We start from the raw sequence: 21,047 nt of genomic DNA, 5'->3' as shown, positions 1-21,047 counted from the left end.
ATTATTCGCGCGAGAACCTATATGTTTTTTTTAAATGTGCTCATGTTTTGAGTATTTTATCTTGTTGCACCCGGACACTATTCCTAGACATGCTTACATCTTGTTCCTTTCTGGCATAGTTAGGTGGGGTCCTGTCCTGTTGCTGAAAAACTCCCATTTACGCTTATCCCATCTACACACATGGCGTTTTATCTAAATCTTGTTATGATACGCAAATAGTTCTTAATAGTACTAATACTTCGGGCAAAATACTGGAACCTCTAAATACATATCAAAAGTTGATAGCAATTATTACATCGTATGTTAGAAAACAAAAAGTACTATTTATGTTTAAATCCTCAACCCACACCCAAAGAACAGCCGTCCAACTATAAGTATGTTTATACAACACCATGACTTAAGCCAGCGACAAAACAAAGCCATAACTTCAGCCAGAGACAAAACAAAGCCGTGGCTTTCGATATCCTTTTTATGACTTCCACTGATACTCAACAGTCACTAGTACACATGAGAAGACTGGTAGGGTTGAGGTTACACATGAGAAGGCTAGTAGGGTTGAGGTTCTCTCTGGATACCAACACTTCAGATTCTACTACTTAACTGAATTTACATAACATATGAATGAAAAAGGTAAGCCAGCAGGTAATGCCATCCACTTTCTCAGTCAGGGGTTGAACTATAAACAACTGTAATGCAGCAGATTGAAGATACTTCCACTTAGACAAGGCAAAAATCCAGTATGCAATACAACGAAGCTTCCACATGGGGCATAAAAGATATATCACATGAGTCATCATTGACACAGGTGATTGAAAGGAGAGTATTTTAAGAACTAATCTCCTTGCAATTGTCTGAAAAGGATGAACGCTTTATGGCTTAAATGGAAACACACATCCATCAGTTGAACATTGGAAGGTCATCACTGTTCCTGCGATGATGCATCTGCTTTTGCACAGCTTTCACCGCAGCTACTCTAGCTGCATTGGCTACGTTATTAGCCGCTGCAACTGCCCTGTTCACTCTCTCATCAACCTTAGCCACATCATAGGCCCTTTCTGCTGCTCGACGTGCTTCCTGATTGAAATAAGGAAAAGCAATCAGTGGTTAGACAAATTAAACCTGCATTTTTCTCTAATTAAACTGACCAGAATAAGTAGTTTCATCACAAACTACTTGCCATTGAGAAGTTTGTATTCTGCAGGAAAAAATTTTAGGGACTAATAGCCTTTTTGGCGAAGCTTCAAAGTGTTTGAAAAAAGTGCTTTGGGGAAGAACTATTTTTTTTTAGCTTGTGAAGAACAACTTCTCCCAAACTCCAAGAGCATTTAATTTCTCCCTAAAACTTAGCCAAACACTACCTTTTTTAAGATAAGCACTTTTTTCCCTCCAAAAGCTTTGGCCAAACAGGCTATAATTATATTAGTATATAATCCTTTATAAGCCAACTGAACTCTACTTGGGGGATCGAGCTTACAACACTGTGCACCATGGGCTGGAGAAGAAGATCTAACCGAGTGGCCAGTAAAATAAATATCCCTCTTCTATATCTAACCACTCCAAATGCATACCAGCATGAACGGCTATGAAGTTGGAAAATACAACAAACTAATAACTTCAGATGTAATAACTAGTTTTTAAAAGATAAACCAATAACTTCAGATGTAATAACTAATTTTTAAAAGATAAATCAATAACTTCAGATGTAATAACTAGTTTTTAAAAGATAATCCAATAACTTCAGATGTAATAACTAGTTTTAAAAGATGAAATAACTCACCTGTACAGCATTTAGCACTTTGGAGTGGTAAACAGCAACAGGAGATACAGGGTAGGAGATAGTTTGTGTGCTTGGAATGTCAAGGACACCATTTTGCCAATGACCAGACTGGGTTTCCCCATTTCTAAAAGTATACATCCCAAGCCCTTGTCTCCTTCCCTCGTGCCAGGCTCCTTCGTACCGATGCCCATTTGCAAAACAATATACTCCGAAACCATGCATCTTATCAGCAAAATACTCCCCACCATAATTATCTCCATTCCTATATTGAAAAGTAAAAACCAAGTCAATGGCAGGAAAGACAAATAAAACATGTAGCTCGCCCTAATTGTCATTTCATCACTGCACTAGTTAATAGATCATACTTTGTACTGCAAAATGAAGGACGTGTCAGGTAGAAACTATGCTCAAGTCTCGGATATTCTTGTTATCAACTTTTTGGTGATAATATATCTGAGTCACGGGCCTAAGTGTCATCACTGTTAGAACCAATATCTTTCACCAACGAAATGCTATTTCTAGAGCACCCTGCACCAACTCAGATATTGGCTTACACTCAGTCCATGAAATTTTTTTAAAGCACACAATCAGCTGACCACTTCATCCTTTCTACTTGATCCAAATAAGCTACCTAGTACATGGATCTCTTATAAGCTACCTAGTACATGGATCTCTTAGACTCTCAGAATGTAAATAATAGTAAAAAAAAGAGATATGGATGTTTCTCTGGTATTAACTTCAAAAATGACACAAATTTATTTCTTTTATCGATGCTTTTCAGTTTTCAGGTTCCATGAGTGATTAGAAAGCTGCTTAAATTATATGAAGTATAGCAATGTGCCTTCATGTTTTTACTGTCTTGAATTAGTTGATTGTATACCTTCTACAACCATACGTGCAATACTCTGGGATGATCCATCAGCAATTAGTTTCTCTAAAGTTTGTAAGACCTAATTATTAACCAATCATACAAAACCATCAATATCAGCAATCTTATTGGTTGTTAAGGAGATTGCATAAATCTCAACGGAATGTGGTCAGTATATCTATGCATATCTTCTCCCCATCAGTCTCCAAATTACACTCTTAACATAACCAGACAGTTTGCATAGAGAGCAAAATCATTGAAACTATTTAGACAGACAATCAACCCATGATCCAGGACCTATTTCTGCCATTTTAGCAAATTTCAAGCAGAGTCTGCAGATAAACTATTCTGAAACATTGGAAAATATGTTCTATTTGGAATGCCACTAATACTTCAGTCTTCACTTGATTAGAGGATTGGCTCCTGAAATCCCACAACTAAGGGAACTGGATTCCATTGTCAAGACACTAGTGCCAATGAAGTGTTACAGTCACTTTACAATCAGTTAACCTCAGTCGCTAAACTTATTTAACCACCAAAATTTACCTTTTCACCGACGGAAATCATCAAAGAAAATTTTCCAAAATATGTATCGCGTTGAACATGAGTGTATACATTGTTAGCCATTTCTTCCAATTAACGTCAAAATTATGCAAGAAGATCACACATAGAAAGAAGCGGAACGGCAAGAAATGCACTACAACAGAAACAAAGTTGCTCCACAATTCACATAACTTAAGACACTATAGCTAGTGGGGATAATGCTTCCCTGAATTCACTACATCTGATTCTAATGTCATTTACTAATCAGCAATCCATCAAAAAGTTAAGAAGTTGAAAGAGAATACTCCTGCTCCAAAAGAGGACTGTCTGTATGACAAAATTGACTCGACAGAGATGAGCTATAAGAAAATGAGGAGAGCGGTACATATTGCTTGTAGTCGAATAACAAGTACCCTGGAAATGGGAAAGCTGGACAGGAAGTAAAGGGACCGGACTCAACTTGTTGCTCTCCTTCCGGAGGGTTCATTTCCAGCATAGTGGTGAAACCATTTGAGTTTGAGACTGTGGACACCCTTTTAGGCTATTACTGTCTTTCTTTCTCTTGCTTCTTTAAACTCTTTCTATCGGGGCAGTCAAGTTCCCCCCTTTCTTTGTGATGTCAAAGCAGTGTCTTCTTTAGTTGACTTGTCTTCCCCCGGTAACCATGGAGGTCGGAGAAGTCCTATCTCGAGTGTGGGGCCTAGAAGCCTTATAAACGCTTGAATCCCTTTCCTGTTAGCAGAACTGACAGAGTACGATCTTGCTTTTTGCTCTTTCTCCCCTGTCTGCTGCCCTGCTTTAAGCCGAAACAGGTTTCGAAGGAAGATCCCCACAGCTGATTCCCTTGACGAGAGGCTGAGGCTAAGGAGAAAGCAAAGCTAACAAGAATTTTTTTCCCGAGCAAATCATTCTTCATCGCATAAGCCCATGACAAGTCATTTCCAGATGCTTCTTTCAGAAGAGCACGGGAAAAACCTATGGAATCCATTGTACTAAGAACTAAGACCCGAAAGATCATACGATAAGTTATTGACTAATTAGGTCCATTGCAAGAAAAATGAGAAAATAACTGTCCTTTTTGTCAACTCACAAGGTGTTCGTTGATCTCGAGAAGGCGTACAATAAAGTCTCCAGGGAGATTCGGAGATTCTGTGGAGGTGCTTGGAGGCCAGAGCTAAGGCTATGGCATACACTAGGTCGATTCAAGACATGTACGACGGAGCGAAGACTCGTGCAAGGGAGGTCGGAGGAGATTCAGAGCACTTTCCTGTTTTGACAGGATTGCACCAGAGATCGTCTCTCAGCCCATTTTTATTTGCCTTAGTACTAATTGACAAGACCTGGGGAGGAGTTAATGATAAGTTGGAGGTTTGACGACAGATTCTAGAGTCTAAAGGGTTTAAGTTGAGCAGGACTAAGACGGAGTACTAGAAATGTAAGTTTAGCGATTCGACGCATGAGGCTGACGTGGCAGTGAAGCTAGATTCTCAGGCCATTTCGAAGAAGGATAGTTTCAAGTATCTTGGGTCTATGATTCAGGGGAATAGAGAGACTGACGAGGATATCACGTGCCGTATTAGTGCAGGGTGGTTGAAGTGAAGGCTCACTTCGAGAGTCTTCTATAATAAAGAAAGGTGTCTTCTAAGCTTAAAGGTAAGTTCTACAGAGTGGTTGTCCGACCGGCTCTGTTGTATGGAGCAAAGTGTTGGCCAGTTAAGAACTCCCCCATCCAAAAGTTAAAGGCCGCAGAGATGAAGATGTTAAGATGATGTATGGATTTAATAGGAGAGATAGGGCCAGAAATGAGGTTATTCGAGAGAAGGCGGGAGTGGCCTCGGTGAAAGACCAGATGAGGGAAGTGAGGTTGCGATAGTTCGAGCATGTGATGAGGATGTGCACGGATACTCCATACGGAGGTGTAAGAGGCTCTGGCTATGGATGATTTTAGGCGAGGTAGAGGTAGGCCAAAGAAATATTTGAGAGAGGTGATTAGGCACGACATAGAGCGGTTACAGCTTACGGAGAACACGACCCTTGATAGGAAGGTGTGGAAGACGCGAATTAGGGTAGAGGGTTAGTATGTAGGAGTGTGTTTGTAATGGTAGGGAGGAGCGCTTTGTTTGTATCTGTGTCTAAGTTTCTTGTTCTTAGGGGTCTGATGATGTTTGTGATCTTGAATAGATAGTTTATAGTATTACTCTGTTGGTGTCTTGTTTCTTTTATTATCTAATAGTGTGTTATTCCATTTTGTTGTTTATTTTTATGTTTTTTGTTTGTTATACTGTTATCTATCTTGTGTCGGGGTCTATCGAAATCAGTCTCTCTACTTTATTTGAGGTAGTGGTATGAACTGCGTACACTTTACCCTCCCAGACCCCACTTTGCGGGAATACACTGGGCATGTTATTGTTGTTGTTGTTGTTTTGTAGACTCAGAAGTAAACACATATTGTCACGACCCAAAAACGAGGGTCATGATGGCACTTGTCGCGGCGTACCTTGACAAGTAAGCCTATCACCCAAACTGATACGAATAGAGAAAAAGACAGAAATACCCAAAGGTAAGGCTTCTAGAATGAAGCCGAACCATATAAATAATCATAACAATGCGGAAAGAACTTGTCCAAAATACCAATCATGCCCAAAACCAAGTGTCAATAGTGTAAGAACTACTAATACAATCCAAGAGTCAAATACATCAGAAAAATAACCACAAAGGAATAATAATTGTCTCCGAATACTAATAAAGACATAACTAGTATAGAAAGATAGAGGTGAACTTCGGACGCATGAATGTCCAACCGCTACCTTGGAAGCTCCAATAATCGCCCAAATCAAGTAAGTTGAGGCGCATTCGAGCTAGGACCTGCACCGAAAGGGCGCAGTAGGCATGAGTACGGTCCACTTGTACTCAGTAGGTATCATAGGTCAACCAAGCAAAGTAGAAAATAAAGCATACAAAATATACACTAAGGGCACGTCGCCTGCAATCAGAAAATGTCCCACAATGGTAGCCCACACCGCTTGCACTAACAGTTCTAATATATCTCACATATATTACAAAAACACACAAAGATATAGAACACAAGTATACATTATGTCACATATAAATAGAACAAGAGAGAACATGTAGATACAAGATCACCAAATACAAGTAAAGTAAGGTTAGACAAATACATAGATGACAACTCAATAAGGCAATACAACACAACATAAACACAATAAAGTAAGTGCAATGTATATGATAATGATGATGATGATGATGATGATGCACAAGGTTGTCGTACAACCTCTGGGAACGTCGCACAATCCCCGTATACACCTACGGAGCTAAAGCATCCCGACGTAGGACCCATGAGGGGTTCGTCAACCCATATACAATCCATATATCTCATATCTCCTTTCCAGCATATCCCTCGGAAAGGGTTTTATAAGATGTTACAACATTTTAGAAAAGGTGTTACCAGTGTTTCTCAAATGTTGTCATGGTGGTACCAATGTTTCATAATGAGTATGATATGAAGATGTAATGCTCACAACCCATTACAATAAGTATTTCCACAACCAACCACAATGATACATTTCCACAACAACATGAGCCAATATCCACTCGTTATTTTCATTTCATCCATGAATTTCCACATGTCTTATATGTCGCCAATAAAGTATGAATATAATCACAATACACTAATTGTACCACATTAAACAATACAATACAATTGTTCACATGTATTCAAGGCTATCAATATCACATAGGACCCCACACGGTCAAACATATCACATAACATTTCAATTTCGGCAATTACATCACATATAGGCCCCCACACGGGCACAACACGTAGATAGCCATTTTTCATGATTAGTTCTCACCCTTAACATGCATTTTATACCATCATTTACTACCCAGTCCAGTCTGAAGAGTTAAGTCATAACCTACCTCAAAAGTCGAAACCGGTCCGCTACACTTGAACCCGCAACCTTACCTTTTACGAACAATCTCGAACTTCACTAGAAACATCAAATATGAAATCTACGCGTCAAAACAGAACAAACGACACCCATATTGACTACTTTTGATTCGGGGTTAAAGAAGGGCAAAATTGAAACTTTACTTCAAAAACATGTTCCTCATAATTTTAGGAACCTACAACTGAAAACCCAAGTTAAATCGACTCAAAAACGAGGTTCAAATCGAAGAAAAACCATTTTTGGAGTTTTACCGAGTAAAATATTTGAAATCCGGGTTAAAATCCAGAATCAAAATTGTTTTAAAGATTAAATTGATGAAAAACTAGTACTTATAAGATAAAAGTATTATATAAGTGAAAATGAGTGAAATTTGGATTTAAAATCACATCCTAAGATTTTTTTGGGTTTTTGAGAAATTAATGAAGAAATTACTAAGAAAAGGGTGAATTTTACCTTAAATCCGTCATATAATCAAGAAATAGGTATTAATCTAGTTTCTCAAGCTCCCACAAACTTCACTTTTAAGCTCCCAAAATATTTAGGGTTTAACTCTCAAGAGCCAAGATAAAAATGAGCAAAATGGGCCAAAAAGGGTGAAAAATCTGCTATATATTGCAGATTTTTCTGCTATATATTTCAGATTTTTCTGCAATAACTGGTGCTGTCTTTTTTTCCAAGTCGAAATAGACTTCGACGGGGTGCCCAGGATTCGTTTGGAGTCCGATTTATACAAACGAACTATGCAACCACACTAAATTCGACGTTCCGGACGCGATGGCGCTACCAGATTTTTCAAAAAAATTGTTTTCACAAAATTGACCCCCGAAACCCAAAATCACAATTTTCCAAACCGAGGATCGAAATGAGATTTAAAAGCCGTAAAATCATACCAAATATGCTAACACACTAAAATCAACATTCCAGATCTGTTGGCGAAGTCGAATTTTCCATACGAGGTCATTTTGACCAAAAGTGGGTCCCACTCCCAACTTTTCAATTTTCCGATCAATAGGTCGAAATGAGCTCGAGTGCACCAGGACCCGAACCCAAGGTCTACCTAGCCTAAAATCGATATTCCGGAGCTGCTGGCGCAATCCGTCGGTCATCTGTCGCACGGATCAAAATATATCCACATTAGTTTGAAATAAGACTCTCAAAGCCATCAAAAACCACAATATTACATAAATGATACCAAAATGCATCAAAAATCATGTCAACCACTCCCACACCCCAGAAATATCATAATTCAACAACGGGAAGGGGTAAAATAGTCAAATCATACAAAATCACAAATTTCACATATTTCATCAAATTTTCAGGTCGTTACATCATCCACCACTAAAAATCTAGTTCGTCCTCGAACTAAGGCAAGGAAATACCTGAATCAATGAAAAGTTGGGGATAGGAACTACGCATATCAGACTCAATCTCCCAAGTAGCCACATCTACAGGTCAAAATTATCACTGGACCTGAACCACAAGGCACTTTAGAGCGCAACTGCCTAACATCCCTAGCCAAAATGAAAACTAGCTCCTCAACAAAGGACAACTGCTCATCTAACTGAATTAACTCCCAACGAATGGCATGAGACTCATCAAGAATATAGCAATGAAGCATAAAAAAAATGAAAACTGGATGAACAACTGATAGAACAAAGGGCAAAGCCAACACATAAGCCACATCACCAATAGTTCGAAGAATCTCAAATGGATCAATATACCTGGGGCTAAGCTTACCCCTCTTCCCAAGCCTCATCACACCCTTCATAGGTGAAACTCGAAGGAAAATACGATCACCAATACCAAATCTCAAGGCACGAAGTCTATGATCAACATAGCACTTTTGCAAACTCTGAGCCGCTCTAAGTCTATCCTGAAAGACTCAAACTCTATCCAAAGACTCACAAAGAAAGTACGCACCTCGAAGTCTCACCTCTGAAACATCGAACCAGCTTATAGGAGAGCGACAACACCTACCACACAACGCCTCAAAAGGAGCTATTTCAATACTGGAATGGTAACTGTTACTACATACGAATTCTGCTAGAGCGAAATGCTGCTCCCACTAGCCACCAAAATCCATCACGCACGTGCAGAGCATACTCCAAAACCTGGATAGTCCGCTCTGACTAGCAATCAGTCCGGGGTGAAACACTGTGCTAAAATCAACCCGAGTACCCAACTCATCCTGAAAAGTCTTCTAACAGTGAAATGTGAACATAAAACCTTGATCTAAAGTAATGGACACCGGCGCACCATGAAGACGTACAATCTCACGAATGACAATAGGGGCTAACCTCTCAGCACTGAATGAGACCCGAATCATAATAAAATGAGCTGACTTGATCAATCGATCCATGATGACCCAAGCACTATCAGAACCATGAAATGTACGAGGTAAACCAGTCACAAAGTCCATAGTGATGCATTCCCACTTTCACTCAAGAACGGGTAACCTCTGGAGCAAACCACCAGGTCCCAAATGCTCGGCCTTCACCTGCTGACAACATAGGCAACGAGCCATAAAATCCGCTATATCTCGCCTCATACCACCCCACCAGTAGTGCTGCCACAAATCACGATACATCTTAGTTACACCTGGATAGATAAAATATCTGAAACAATGGGCTCCCCCAAGATCAACCTAATCCGATCACCACTCTCGGCACAACTCATCCCCGAATCCTCAAAACTTCATCCGAATCAAGTGAGTCTTCCTTAGCCTCCCTACTCTATATCTTATCTCAAATCAACCTCAATCTAACGTCGTCAAACTGATGAGCTCGAGTCTACTCTATCAAAGATGATCTAGCCTCCATAAATGCCAAAACACGCCCTGGTGTCGAAGTATCAAGCCTAACCATCTGATTAGCCAAAGACTGAACCTCTAAGGCCAATGGCCTCTCCTGAATCAAAAGATGTACCAAGCTACCCATGCTAGTCGACTTTCGGCTCAAGTCATCTGCCACTACATTAGCCTTGCCCTGATGGAAGAGAATAGTCAAGTCATAATCCTTAAGCAACTCAAGCCAACGACACTGCCTCCTAAGAAGATCTCGCTGATAAAGAAGTACCGAAGGCTACAATGATCTGAGAAGATCTCACAATGGAATCCATACAAGTAGTGCCCCCAAAAATTCAAGGCAAACACAACTGTGCACAACTCTAAATCATGGATAAGATAAATCCTCTCATAAGGCTTTAATCTTGACGAGACGCATACACAATTACCTTGCACTCCTGCATCAACATAGCACCTAACCCAACACCTGAAGCACCACAAAAGACAATAACGCCAATGCTCTTCTTGGGCAAAGCCAAAATAGGAGCTGAAGTCAATAAATCCTTGAGTTTTTGAAAGCCCGCCTCACAAACATTAGACCAGTGAAAATGAATCTTCTTTTAGGTCAACTTGGCACAAAAATCAGACCAATGAAAATGAATCTTCTTTTAGGTCAACTTGGTCAATGGAGCTGCAAAGGAAGAGAAATCCTCAACAAACACTAATAATACCCGACCAAGCTAATAAAACTCAGAATCTCGGTGGGCGAAGTAGGTCTAGTCCAATCACGAACCGTTGCAACCTTAGTTGGATCAACCATAATACCTTTCTTAGTCACCACATAATCGAAGAAAAAACAGACTACAACCAAAACTCGCATTAGAGAACTTAGCATACTTCTCATCCCTCAATCTCTAAAACACAATCCACAAATGCTCCTCCTTCTCAGCCTCACTCTTGGAATAAACCAAGATATCATCTATAAATACGATCACCAAGGAGTCGAGATACAGTCGAAACACCCAATTCATCAACTCTACAAACACGGAAGGGGAATTGATCAACCCAAAAGACATGACCAAAAAATCATAATGACCATATCGATTCTGAAAAGCTATTTTCGGAATATCCAAAGCCCTAATCCTCAACTGGTGATAATCGAACCGCAAATCAACCTTCGAAAACACCGCAGCACCCTGAAGCTGATCAAACAAATCATCACTGCGAGTAAGAGGATACCTATTCTTAACCATCACCTTATTCAACTGTCGATAGTCAATACACATCCCAATAGACCCATTCTTTACAGACAAGACAGATGCACCTCAAGGTAAAACACTAGGTCAAATAAATCCCTTATCTAACAACTCCTATAACTGATCCTTCAATTTCTTCAACTCTGTTAGGGTCATCCTATAAGGAGGAAATAGAAATAGGCTTAGTGCCCGGCTCAACATCAATGGCGAAAACATTATCTCAATCTGGAGACATACCAGGCAAGTCTGTAAGGAACACATCCATAAACTCACGAACAACACAAACACTATCCAAGGAAGGAGGCGAAACAACACGTGTCACGAATACAAGCCAACTAAGATAAACATCCCTTTTCAACCAATTTACGAGCCTAAACATAAGATATAACCCTTTTAGGACCCGAATAGTGTACCCTCCCAAGCCATTCTTGGCACACCCGCTAAAGCTAAAGTCACAGTTTTAGCAAAATAATCTAAGACAACATGATAAGGAGTCAACCAATCCATACCCAAAATAACACTAAAATCGACCATATCTAACACGAGCAAGTCTACCAAAGTCTCACGCCCGACAAAAGTCACAACACAAGATCAGTACGCCTGATCCACCACTAAAGAATCACCTACCGGGGTAGATACACAAATAGGCATGGCAGAAGGCTCACTACCAGAATCAAAACCCCAAGCAAAATACGCAGACACATAGGAGAAAGTCGATTCAGGATCAAATAATACAGATGCAGGTCTAAAACAAACGAGGAAGATACTTATAATCACAACATCTGAAACCTCCATCTCAGATTTGACTGAAATAGCATAACACTATTTGTGACTACCAACTGGCTAAGTAGCCCCACAACCACCAACACGTGCTCTACCATCTCTACCTCTTGCACCTTTAGTAAAACACCTACCTCTTACAGCTAAAATAGGAATAACTCTAAACACATGGCAAGCACAGTCCTTGGCCATATGACCAACCTTATCACATACATATCTCAATAGGAGAAGATACAAATAGACCCGAACAGCCACCCCATACTGCTGAACTAGAAGGTCCACCACCCGAACTCTATAATGCCGCCTACACTAGCCTACCATAGTATCCTCGAGAACCTCTAAAATCTCTGCCTCGAGAGGTTTGACTTTTAAACTCACCAAAACGACGCACCCTTTTGGTGCCTCCCTGAGATGCACTAATAATACCCTCTGTCACCTTAACATAATCCACAATACTCTTAAAAGAACCATCAAACACAACCATCTGAGATGTAGCCAACTGAAGGGAGACAACCAAACCTTTCACAAACTTTTGAATCTTCTCAAACTCATATCTGGACAGGGCGTGGAAGCATGCCTTATACTCAAAAATTGTCATGGAGCCCTGCTCCATATGATCAAACTCGTCCCACATACGATCTCTCAAACTAAAAGGCACAAATCACTCCAGAAAGGCATCAACAAACTAATCCCATGACAACTCAGGAGCATTTACAAGCCTACAACCAACAAATGATATCCAATAATCTCTCGCTGCATCTCTCAACGGATAAGAGGTATAAGCAACTCCATTCACGTAGAAAGAGTGAAACACAACACAGAATACAGGGTATGAAAGAATTAGCACGATAAGGAATAAAATGAGGGAAGTTTCCTAAAGAAATCCTATAGCCTCTCGAAGATAGATACGGACGTCTACGTACCGTCCGCGAGACTCTATTAGACATCCCGTTCTTACACCATTGAGACCAATGAAACCTGGCTGCTCTGATACCAGTTTGTTACGACCCAAAAATGAGGGTCATAATGGCACTTGTCGCGGCGTACCTTGACAAGTAAGCCTATCACCCAAACTGATACGAATAGAGAAAAAGACAAAAATACCCCAAGGTAAGGCTTCTAGAATGAAGCCGAACCATATAAATAATCAAAACAATGCGGAAAGAACTTGTCCAAAATACCAATCATGTCCAAAACCAGGTGTCAATAGTGTAAGAACAACTACTACAATCCAAAAGTCAAATACATCGGAAAAATAACCACAACGAAATAATAATTGTCTCCGGATACTAATAAAGACATAACTAGTATAGAAAGATAGAGGTGAACTTCGGACACATAAATGTCCAACTGCTACCTTGGAGGCTCCAATAATCGCCCGAATCAAGCTGAGGCGCACTCGAGTTAGGACCTGCACCGAAAGGGCGCAGTAGGCATGAGTACGATCCACTTGTACTCAGTAGGTATCATAGGCCGACCAAGCAAAGTAGTAAATAAAGCATACAAAATATACACTAAGGGCACGTTACCTGCAATCAGAAAATGTCCCACAATAGTAGCCCATACCGCTTGCACTAACAATTCTAATATATCTCACATATATTACAAAAACACACAAGGATATATAACACAACTATACATTATGTCACATATAAATAGAACAAGAGAGAACATGGAGATACAAGATCATCAAATACAAGTAAAGTAAGGTTAGACAAATATATAGATGACAAGTCAATAAGGCAATACAACACAACATAAACACAATAAAGTAAGTGCAATGTATATGATAATGACGATGATGATGATGCACGAGGTTGTCGCACAACCTCTGGGATCGTCGCACAATCCCTGTATACACCTACGAAGCTAAAGCATCCCGATGTAGGACTAATGGGAGGTTCGTCAACCCATATACAACCCATATACAATCCATATATCTCATATCTTTTTTCCGGCATATCCCTCGGAAAGGGTTTTATAAGGTGTTACAACATTTTTAAAAAGGTGTTGCCAATGTTTCTCAGATGTTGCCACGGTGGTACCAATGTTTCATGAATGAGTATGATATGAATGAAGTAATGCTCACAACCCATCACAATAAGTATTTCCACAACCAACCACAATGATACATTTCCACAACCACATGAGCCAATATCCACTCGTTATTTTCATTTCATCCATGAATTTCCACATGTCTTCTATGCCAATAAAGTATGAATATAATCATAATACACCAATGGTACCACATTAAACAATACAATACAACTGTTCACATGTATTCAAGGCTATCAATATCACATAGGACCCTACACGGTCAAACATATCATATAATATTTCAATTTTGGCAATTACATCACATATAGGCCCCCACACGGGCACAACACGTAGATAGCCATTTTTCATGATTAGTTCCCACCCTTAACAAACATTTTATACCATCATTTACTACCCAGCCCAGTCTAAAGAGTTAAGTTATAACCTACCTCGAAAGCCGAAACCGATCCGCTACACTTGAACCCGCAACCTTACCTTTTATGAACAATCTCGAACTTCACTAGAAACATCAAATATGAAATCTACGCGTAAAAACAAAACCAACGACACCCATATTGACTACTTTTGATTCGGAGTCAAAATGGACCTCCAAAATGGGTTTTCGAAAAAAAAGGGCAAAATCGAAACTTTACTTCAAAAACATGTTCCTCATATTTTTAGGAACCTACAGCTGAAAACCCAAGTTAAATCGAGTCAAAAACGAGGTTCAAATCGAAGAAAAATCATTTTTGAGCTTTATCGGGTAAAATATTTGAAATCCGGGTTAAAATCCAGAATCAGAATTGTTTTAAAGGTTAAATTGATGAAAAACTAGTAATTATAAGATAAAAGTATTATTCAAGTGAAAATGAGTGAAATTTGGGTTTAAAATCATGCCCTAACATTTTTTTTGGATTTTGAGAAATTAATGAAGAAATTACTAAGAAAAGGGTGAATTTTACCTTAAATCCGTAATATAATCAAGAAATAGGTGTTAATCTAGCTTCCCAAGCTCCCACAAACTTCACTTTTAAGCTCCCAAAATATTTAGGGTTTAACTCTCAAGAGGCAAGATGAAAAATAAGCAAAATAGGCCAAAAAGGGTGCAAAATGCAGATTTTTTTGCAATAATTGGTGCTGTCTTTTTTTCTAAGTCGAAATGAACTTCGACAGAGTGCCCGGGATTTGTTCGGAGTCCGATTTATGCAAACGACCTATGCAACCACACTAAATTCGACATTGTGAACGCGATGGCGCTACCAGATGTTTCAGAAAAAATTACAACAACAAACCTAGTGTATTCCCACCTAGTGGGGTCTGGGGGTAAGATGTACGCAGTCCATACCTCTACCTCTGATAAAGTAGAAAGGCTGTTTCCGAAAGACCCCCGACTCAAGGCACGAGATACCACACCAACCCATAGTAAAGCACAGAAGCAGATTACATAACATAAATACGGCACCCATAAGTAATATAAAACAGAGGAAAGCAGGGGAAAGCACACAGATTCGTAATAAAACATGGAACACGGAACACGGAATCATAACAGGAATAAAACCCCCACCAAGTAATCCCTACACTAGCGACCCAAACTGGCCCTAATCCTCTGCCGTAATTCGCGTCTTCCAGACCTTCCTATCTAGGGTCATGTCCTCGGTGAGCTGTAACTGTTCCATGTCCCGCCTAATCACCTCACCCCAGTACTTCTTCGGCCTACCCCTACCCCCCTAAAACCATCCAACGCTAGCCTCTCACACCTACGGACCGGGGCATCCATGCCCCCTCCTCTTCACGTGTCCGAACCATCTCAATCGTGCTTCCCGCATCTTGCCCTCCACTGAAGTCACACCAACGTTCTCCCGGATAGTTTCATTCCGAACTCTATCCCCTCTAATCAGTCCACACATCCAGCGCAACATCCGTATTTCTGCTACTTTCATTTTTTGGATGTGGGAGTTCTTAACTGGCCAACACTCCGCTCCATACAGCAAGGCCGAACGGACTACCACCTTGTAGAATTTGCCTTTAAGCTTGGGCGGCACCTTCTTATCACACAGCACCCCCGACGCGAGTTTCCACTTCAGCCATCCCGCCCCAATACGGTGCGAGACATCCTCGTCAATCTCACCGTTACTCTGGATCACGGACCCAAGATACTTAAACTTATCCCTCTTACATACCTCCGTGCTTCCAGCTTCACTACTACCTCATTCTCCCGCCTCACGTCATTAAACTTGCATTCCACATACTCTGTCTTGCTTCTGCTCACCCTGAACCCTTTAGACTCAAGAGTTTGCCTCCACACCTCTAATTTGTCAGTCACACCCCCTCGAGTCTCATCTATCAGAACTACATCGTCTGCAAAAAACATACACCACGGCACCTCCCCTTGAATACGCCGCGTCAACACATCCATCACCAACGCAAACAAAAAGGGACTAAAAGTAGATCCCTGATGCAATCCTGTCAGGACAGTGAAATGCTCTGAGTCTCCTCCTGCCGTCCTCACCTGAGTTTTCGCTCCGTCATACATATCCTTAATTAGTCTGATATATGCCTGCGGTACTCCACTCACCTCCAAGCATCTCCAAAGCACCTCCCTGGGGACTTTGTCGTAAGCCTTTTTCAGAAAAAATTGTTTTCACAAAATTGACCCCTGAAATCCGAAATCACAATTTTCCAAACCGAGGGTCGAAATGAGATTTAAAAGCCGTAAAATCATACCAAATATGCTAACACACTAAAATCGAAATTCCGAATTTGTTGGCGAAGTCGGATTTTCCATACGAGGTCGTTTCGACCAAAAGTGGGTCCTACACCCAACTTTCCAATTTTTCAACTTTCCGACCAATAGGTCGAAATGAGCTCGGGTGCATTAGGACCCGAACCCAAGGTCTACCTAGCCTAAAATCGATATTCTGGAGCTGCTGGTGCAGTCCGTTCGGTCATTCGTCGCACGGCTCAAAATATATCCACATTAGTCCGAAATAAGGCTCTCGAAGCCATCAAAAATCACAATATTGCATAAATGATACCAAAATGCATCAAAAATCATGTCAACCACTCCCACACCCTAGAAATACCATAATTCAACAACGGGGAGGGGTAAAATAGTCAAATCACACAAAATCACAAATTTCACATATTTCATCAAATTTTCAGGTCGTTACACATATGGTTGTTCTTTTTCCGTTGTACTAATATGATCACCCAACTGTTTTTCAGCTTTTTATTAACAAACCGCATCATTCTACATATATACAAGAGTAATCCAGTTCTTGCGGAAGCTCTTTCTAACCGGTCAATTATGTAGTACAAAAGATGTATCTTATCCTATAGCCTGGCACACAGGGTCGCCTTTTAAATTTGATTAGTAGTTCAGAGAAGAATTAAGATGAAACAAAAATTTATACAGTGATATCCAGTGGATAAAAGTTATCCTTCCCTCAAGACATAACACAACATGCTCAACGAATATTCTCACCATCCTCTAACTATGATAATAACCATTTCAAGAAGGTCATATACTTTATTTTACATAAGATATGATCAACAAAACAGCAATAAAAAACAATTTATTGCTTGACATGATGTAGGCCATATCTAAGGTGTTTAAACTGATTGCACATTCCAAATATGCTCCATCTTTCCGATAGGCAAACAACTAGTTAAAATGTCATCATCCATAAGCTATGCTAAGACCCATAGGAACAAACATATTAAGCGCGCCATTAGATTTCACAAGAAAACTTTAATTTGCTGATGAAAAGATATTAAAACTAACACAACGAAAATGAAAGCAAAATATCAATGACTATAAATTACCTGAAGTGGTAGTGTCCAAGGCCATGCTTAACTCCCCACTTGAATTCACCTACATACTTGCTCCCATCCTCACAAGTATGAACTCCACAGCCGTGACTTTGTCCGTTAGACCATTCCCCAGCATATACATCACCAGTAAAGAACCTATAAACCCCAAATCCATGCCTAAGACCTTGCCTGTATTGGCCTCTGTATCTGCTCCCCCTTGCCCATGTTTCCACCCCATATCCATCATACTTCCCATCAACCCAATCCCCTTCAAACCTCCCACTCATATAATAGTAATAAACTCCATTTCCACTACATTTCCCCTTGTGAAACTCCCCCTCATACACATCCCCATTACTGTAAGCCTGCACATAACAACCTGAATTTACCCTTTTATCATTTTTTATCCGTGACCCTATTGACCAGAATACTGGCAAAGTATTCCTAGACACTTGTTTTGATGATGAAAGCTTAATTGGCAAAGACCTAGCCAAGAATAACCGAATTGAAGGAAGCCTGGGAAGTGCTAAATTCAATGAAAATAAAAGGGCTGCGGAAAAAGCAAAAGCAGAAAGAAAATCCAAAAAGAAAGAATTAGTTGGATGTGAAACTAAGAAATAGAAGAAGGGAAGAGAAAGGAGAAGTATAAGTCGGATATGGAGACGAAGAATTCGACGAAGGTGGCAAAGGCAAGGGTAAAGATGGAAATTGGTATATGGGTGTTGAGCCTTTACAGAAGAAAAAGGGTATTTGCGAAGAGAATTGGATAGAGTTGGTGATTTTAGGATAGATTTGGAAGGATTATTTCCCAAATGAGGTCTTTTATGGGGAGTAGTTTTGGTGGCAGGGGTGGTGGGAATTGAGTCATTATTAGTAATATCATTTTCTAAGAAAATTTGAATAGCTGTATGATTAGGATGATATTCAGCTGATGAAGAAATGGGATTTTGCGGACCGGAATAGAAACTATGAGGATGTTTCTGATGAAGAGATGAAGAAGAAGAAAGAAGGGGTGCTGTAGGATTGAAATCGGAAGAGATGCAACTGCTTTCTTTTCCGATCTGCACTTCAGATTTCTTCAGATGCATTTAACTATAAACACTAACCAAAAAAATTCACCAAAAATTCTCTCTTATCTACACAACAAAACAAACCTATCTCTGCAAATTCAACAAAAATTTCCTCTCTTTTTCTGGTTTGATAAATATTTCCAAAATGGGTTGGTCTTTCTTGCAAAAGAACTTTTTCCCCCTAAATCTAATATCTAGTATCCTTTTACAAAACTAAAAATAAAATACAGAATGTGTTCGTCGTAGATATGTGTTGGAAGTTAAAATATGTGTGTTACGGAAAAGAAAGCGGAGAGAGCAATGCGAGGATTAGTTTTTGAGTTCTTGGGATACTGGAGAAGGGGATGCGCATGGGATGGGGTGGGGTGGAGTACGGGGGGATTCAATTTATTTTTGCGTGCGAGAAAAATCAGTTTAAAACCAGAGGCGACGACGGGTTCTTGTGTGACAAGTGTATAACTGTTAGGGGTAATTTGGTAGGAAGAAAAGTAATTTAGGGATTACAACAATAACAATCAACTCAATATATTTTCACGTGAAATTTGGGGAGAGTAGAGTGTATGCAGTCCATATCATTACCTCTAAAGAAGTAAAGAGGCTATTTTCGATAAACAAAAGTAATCTAGGGATTAAGAAAAGAAAATCAGAGGAAAGGTGTTTTTAAGTCTTAAACGAAGGATTGATAATATTGATCAATTTAAAAGGTCAAACATAATTAAGAAACTTGATTAAGTTAATTCTAAATTTAATTAATATTTTCTAAATTTATACAAATCAACTCACACTCCTCTCCTCTCGAAATCAATTGTTTCTCTCGTCTCTTTCTCAACCAATAGCTCTCCCAACCAACAGTTCTGCAAATTTCTCCCTTCAATCCCCGGCAACTTCAATCTCTGGCGATAAAAAGTTTTGAGTTCCTTTTCGATTTTTAACCGGCAATCGACGTGACAACATTTCTAGCGACAACAGCTTCGAATTCTTCATTGTCCATTTTCGACTTTCACAGGTAAAAAATTAGGGTTTTTTAGTTATTAATAAAAAGAGAAACTTGAGTTAACTTCTCTTCTAGTATGAATTAACAATTTAAATATTTGTTGCTTAAATTTGAAATGGATACTCAATAAAATCCTAATTTGTGGTATTTCTTCTCTTCTCTTTTCGGAGTGAAATATGATTTTTGTTGTTACTCTAGTTCTTGTTGTCGAACATTATTGTAAAAATAGCACGAGTTGAATTTTAATTTTTTTCGGAGACATTTATTGTGATAAATTTAACAAACAACTGTTGATTTTATTTATTGGTGTTTGTTGTTGTTTTCAAACTTTTTTGTTATTTATGTTTGTACAACAAGTTGTTTGGTGTTGTTGTTGGTTAATATTGATGTTCTTGGGGTATGTGTGTGTGTTGTATTGGTGTGCTGGGTTGATTTGTTGTTTGTTTGTGTGTTGTTGTTGGTTTTGGTAAAAATGGTGTATTGATAAATGGCAATATTACTGTTGTTCTATTGAATAAATTTTGCTACTAGTTTGTTTTTTTTCAACAGATGAACCATCTGTTGCACTAGATGAACCATATATTTGACGAAATCCTAACAGTTATTCCAACAGATGACATGTCCAAGACTTTGATTTTTTTCAAAACAGATGACCCATTTATTGGAAGAGATTTAAATAATATTGACAGTTTGATTTCTTCCAGCAGATTGCTCATCTATTGCAATAGATGAATGATCTGTTGTATAAATCAGTCATTTGTTTCGACAAATAAGTGATCTGTTGGAAGAAATCACAACAGTATTGAAATTATTTTTATTGTTTAATGATGCATTAATCAATTATAATTATTTTTATTTTTCTCTTATTTTTAGATAATATGGCTCCAAAAAGAAAAAAAATTGAATCAAGTCCAAGTAAAGGAATAAGTAAAGTAGCTAGGCTACATCTACCACTATATGAGTTTGTTGTACAAGCGATATCTCAATCAAAAGCAGAAGAAAATGAACACGAGGAAGAGGAAAGTTTCAAAAGAGATAATCCAAATGTTAATAGCCCTTCCACTAAAGAGTTGGTCAAAACCTTCAGTATTGATAGTTATCCTATGAGAATAGAGTGCGATGGTACCACAGATTTAACTGGTGATCTTCTGGTAAAGTC

The 21,047-nt window shown here is 39.3% G+C and overlaps 1 protein-coding gene across 1 annotated transcript; it reads right to left on the bottom strand.

The window, feature by feature from the left end:
* Positions 1-238: 238 nt before the first annotated feature.
* On the bottom strand, positions 239-19,345 carry LOC107873124. The gene is made up of 3 exons (XM_016719854.2): positions 17,837-19,345; positions 1,778-2,039; positions 239-1,074 (listed from the first exon to the last, which is right to left on the bottom strand). Exons 1-3 carry the CDS (start codon positions 18,910-18,912, stop codon positions 898-900), a joined length of 1,515 nt encoding a protein of 504 aa, XP_016575340.1. The 5' UTR covers positions 18,913-19,345; the 3' UTR covers positions 239-897.
* Positions 19,346-21,047: the final 1,702 nt, after the last annotated feature.

Source organism: Capsicum annuum, chromosome 10, assembly GCF_002878395.1.
Source record: "Capsicum annuum cultivar UCD-10X-F1 chromosome 10, UCD10Xv1.1, whole genome shotgun sequence".
Lineage (NCBI taxonomy): Eukaryota > Viridiplantae > Streptophyta > Magnoliopsida > Solanales > Solanaceae > Capsicum > Capsicum annuum.
Note: the sequence above shows the minus strand (reverse complement) of the source record. Positions and strands in the feature narration are given on the sequence as shown.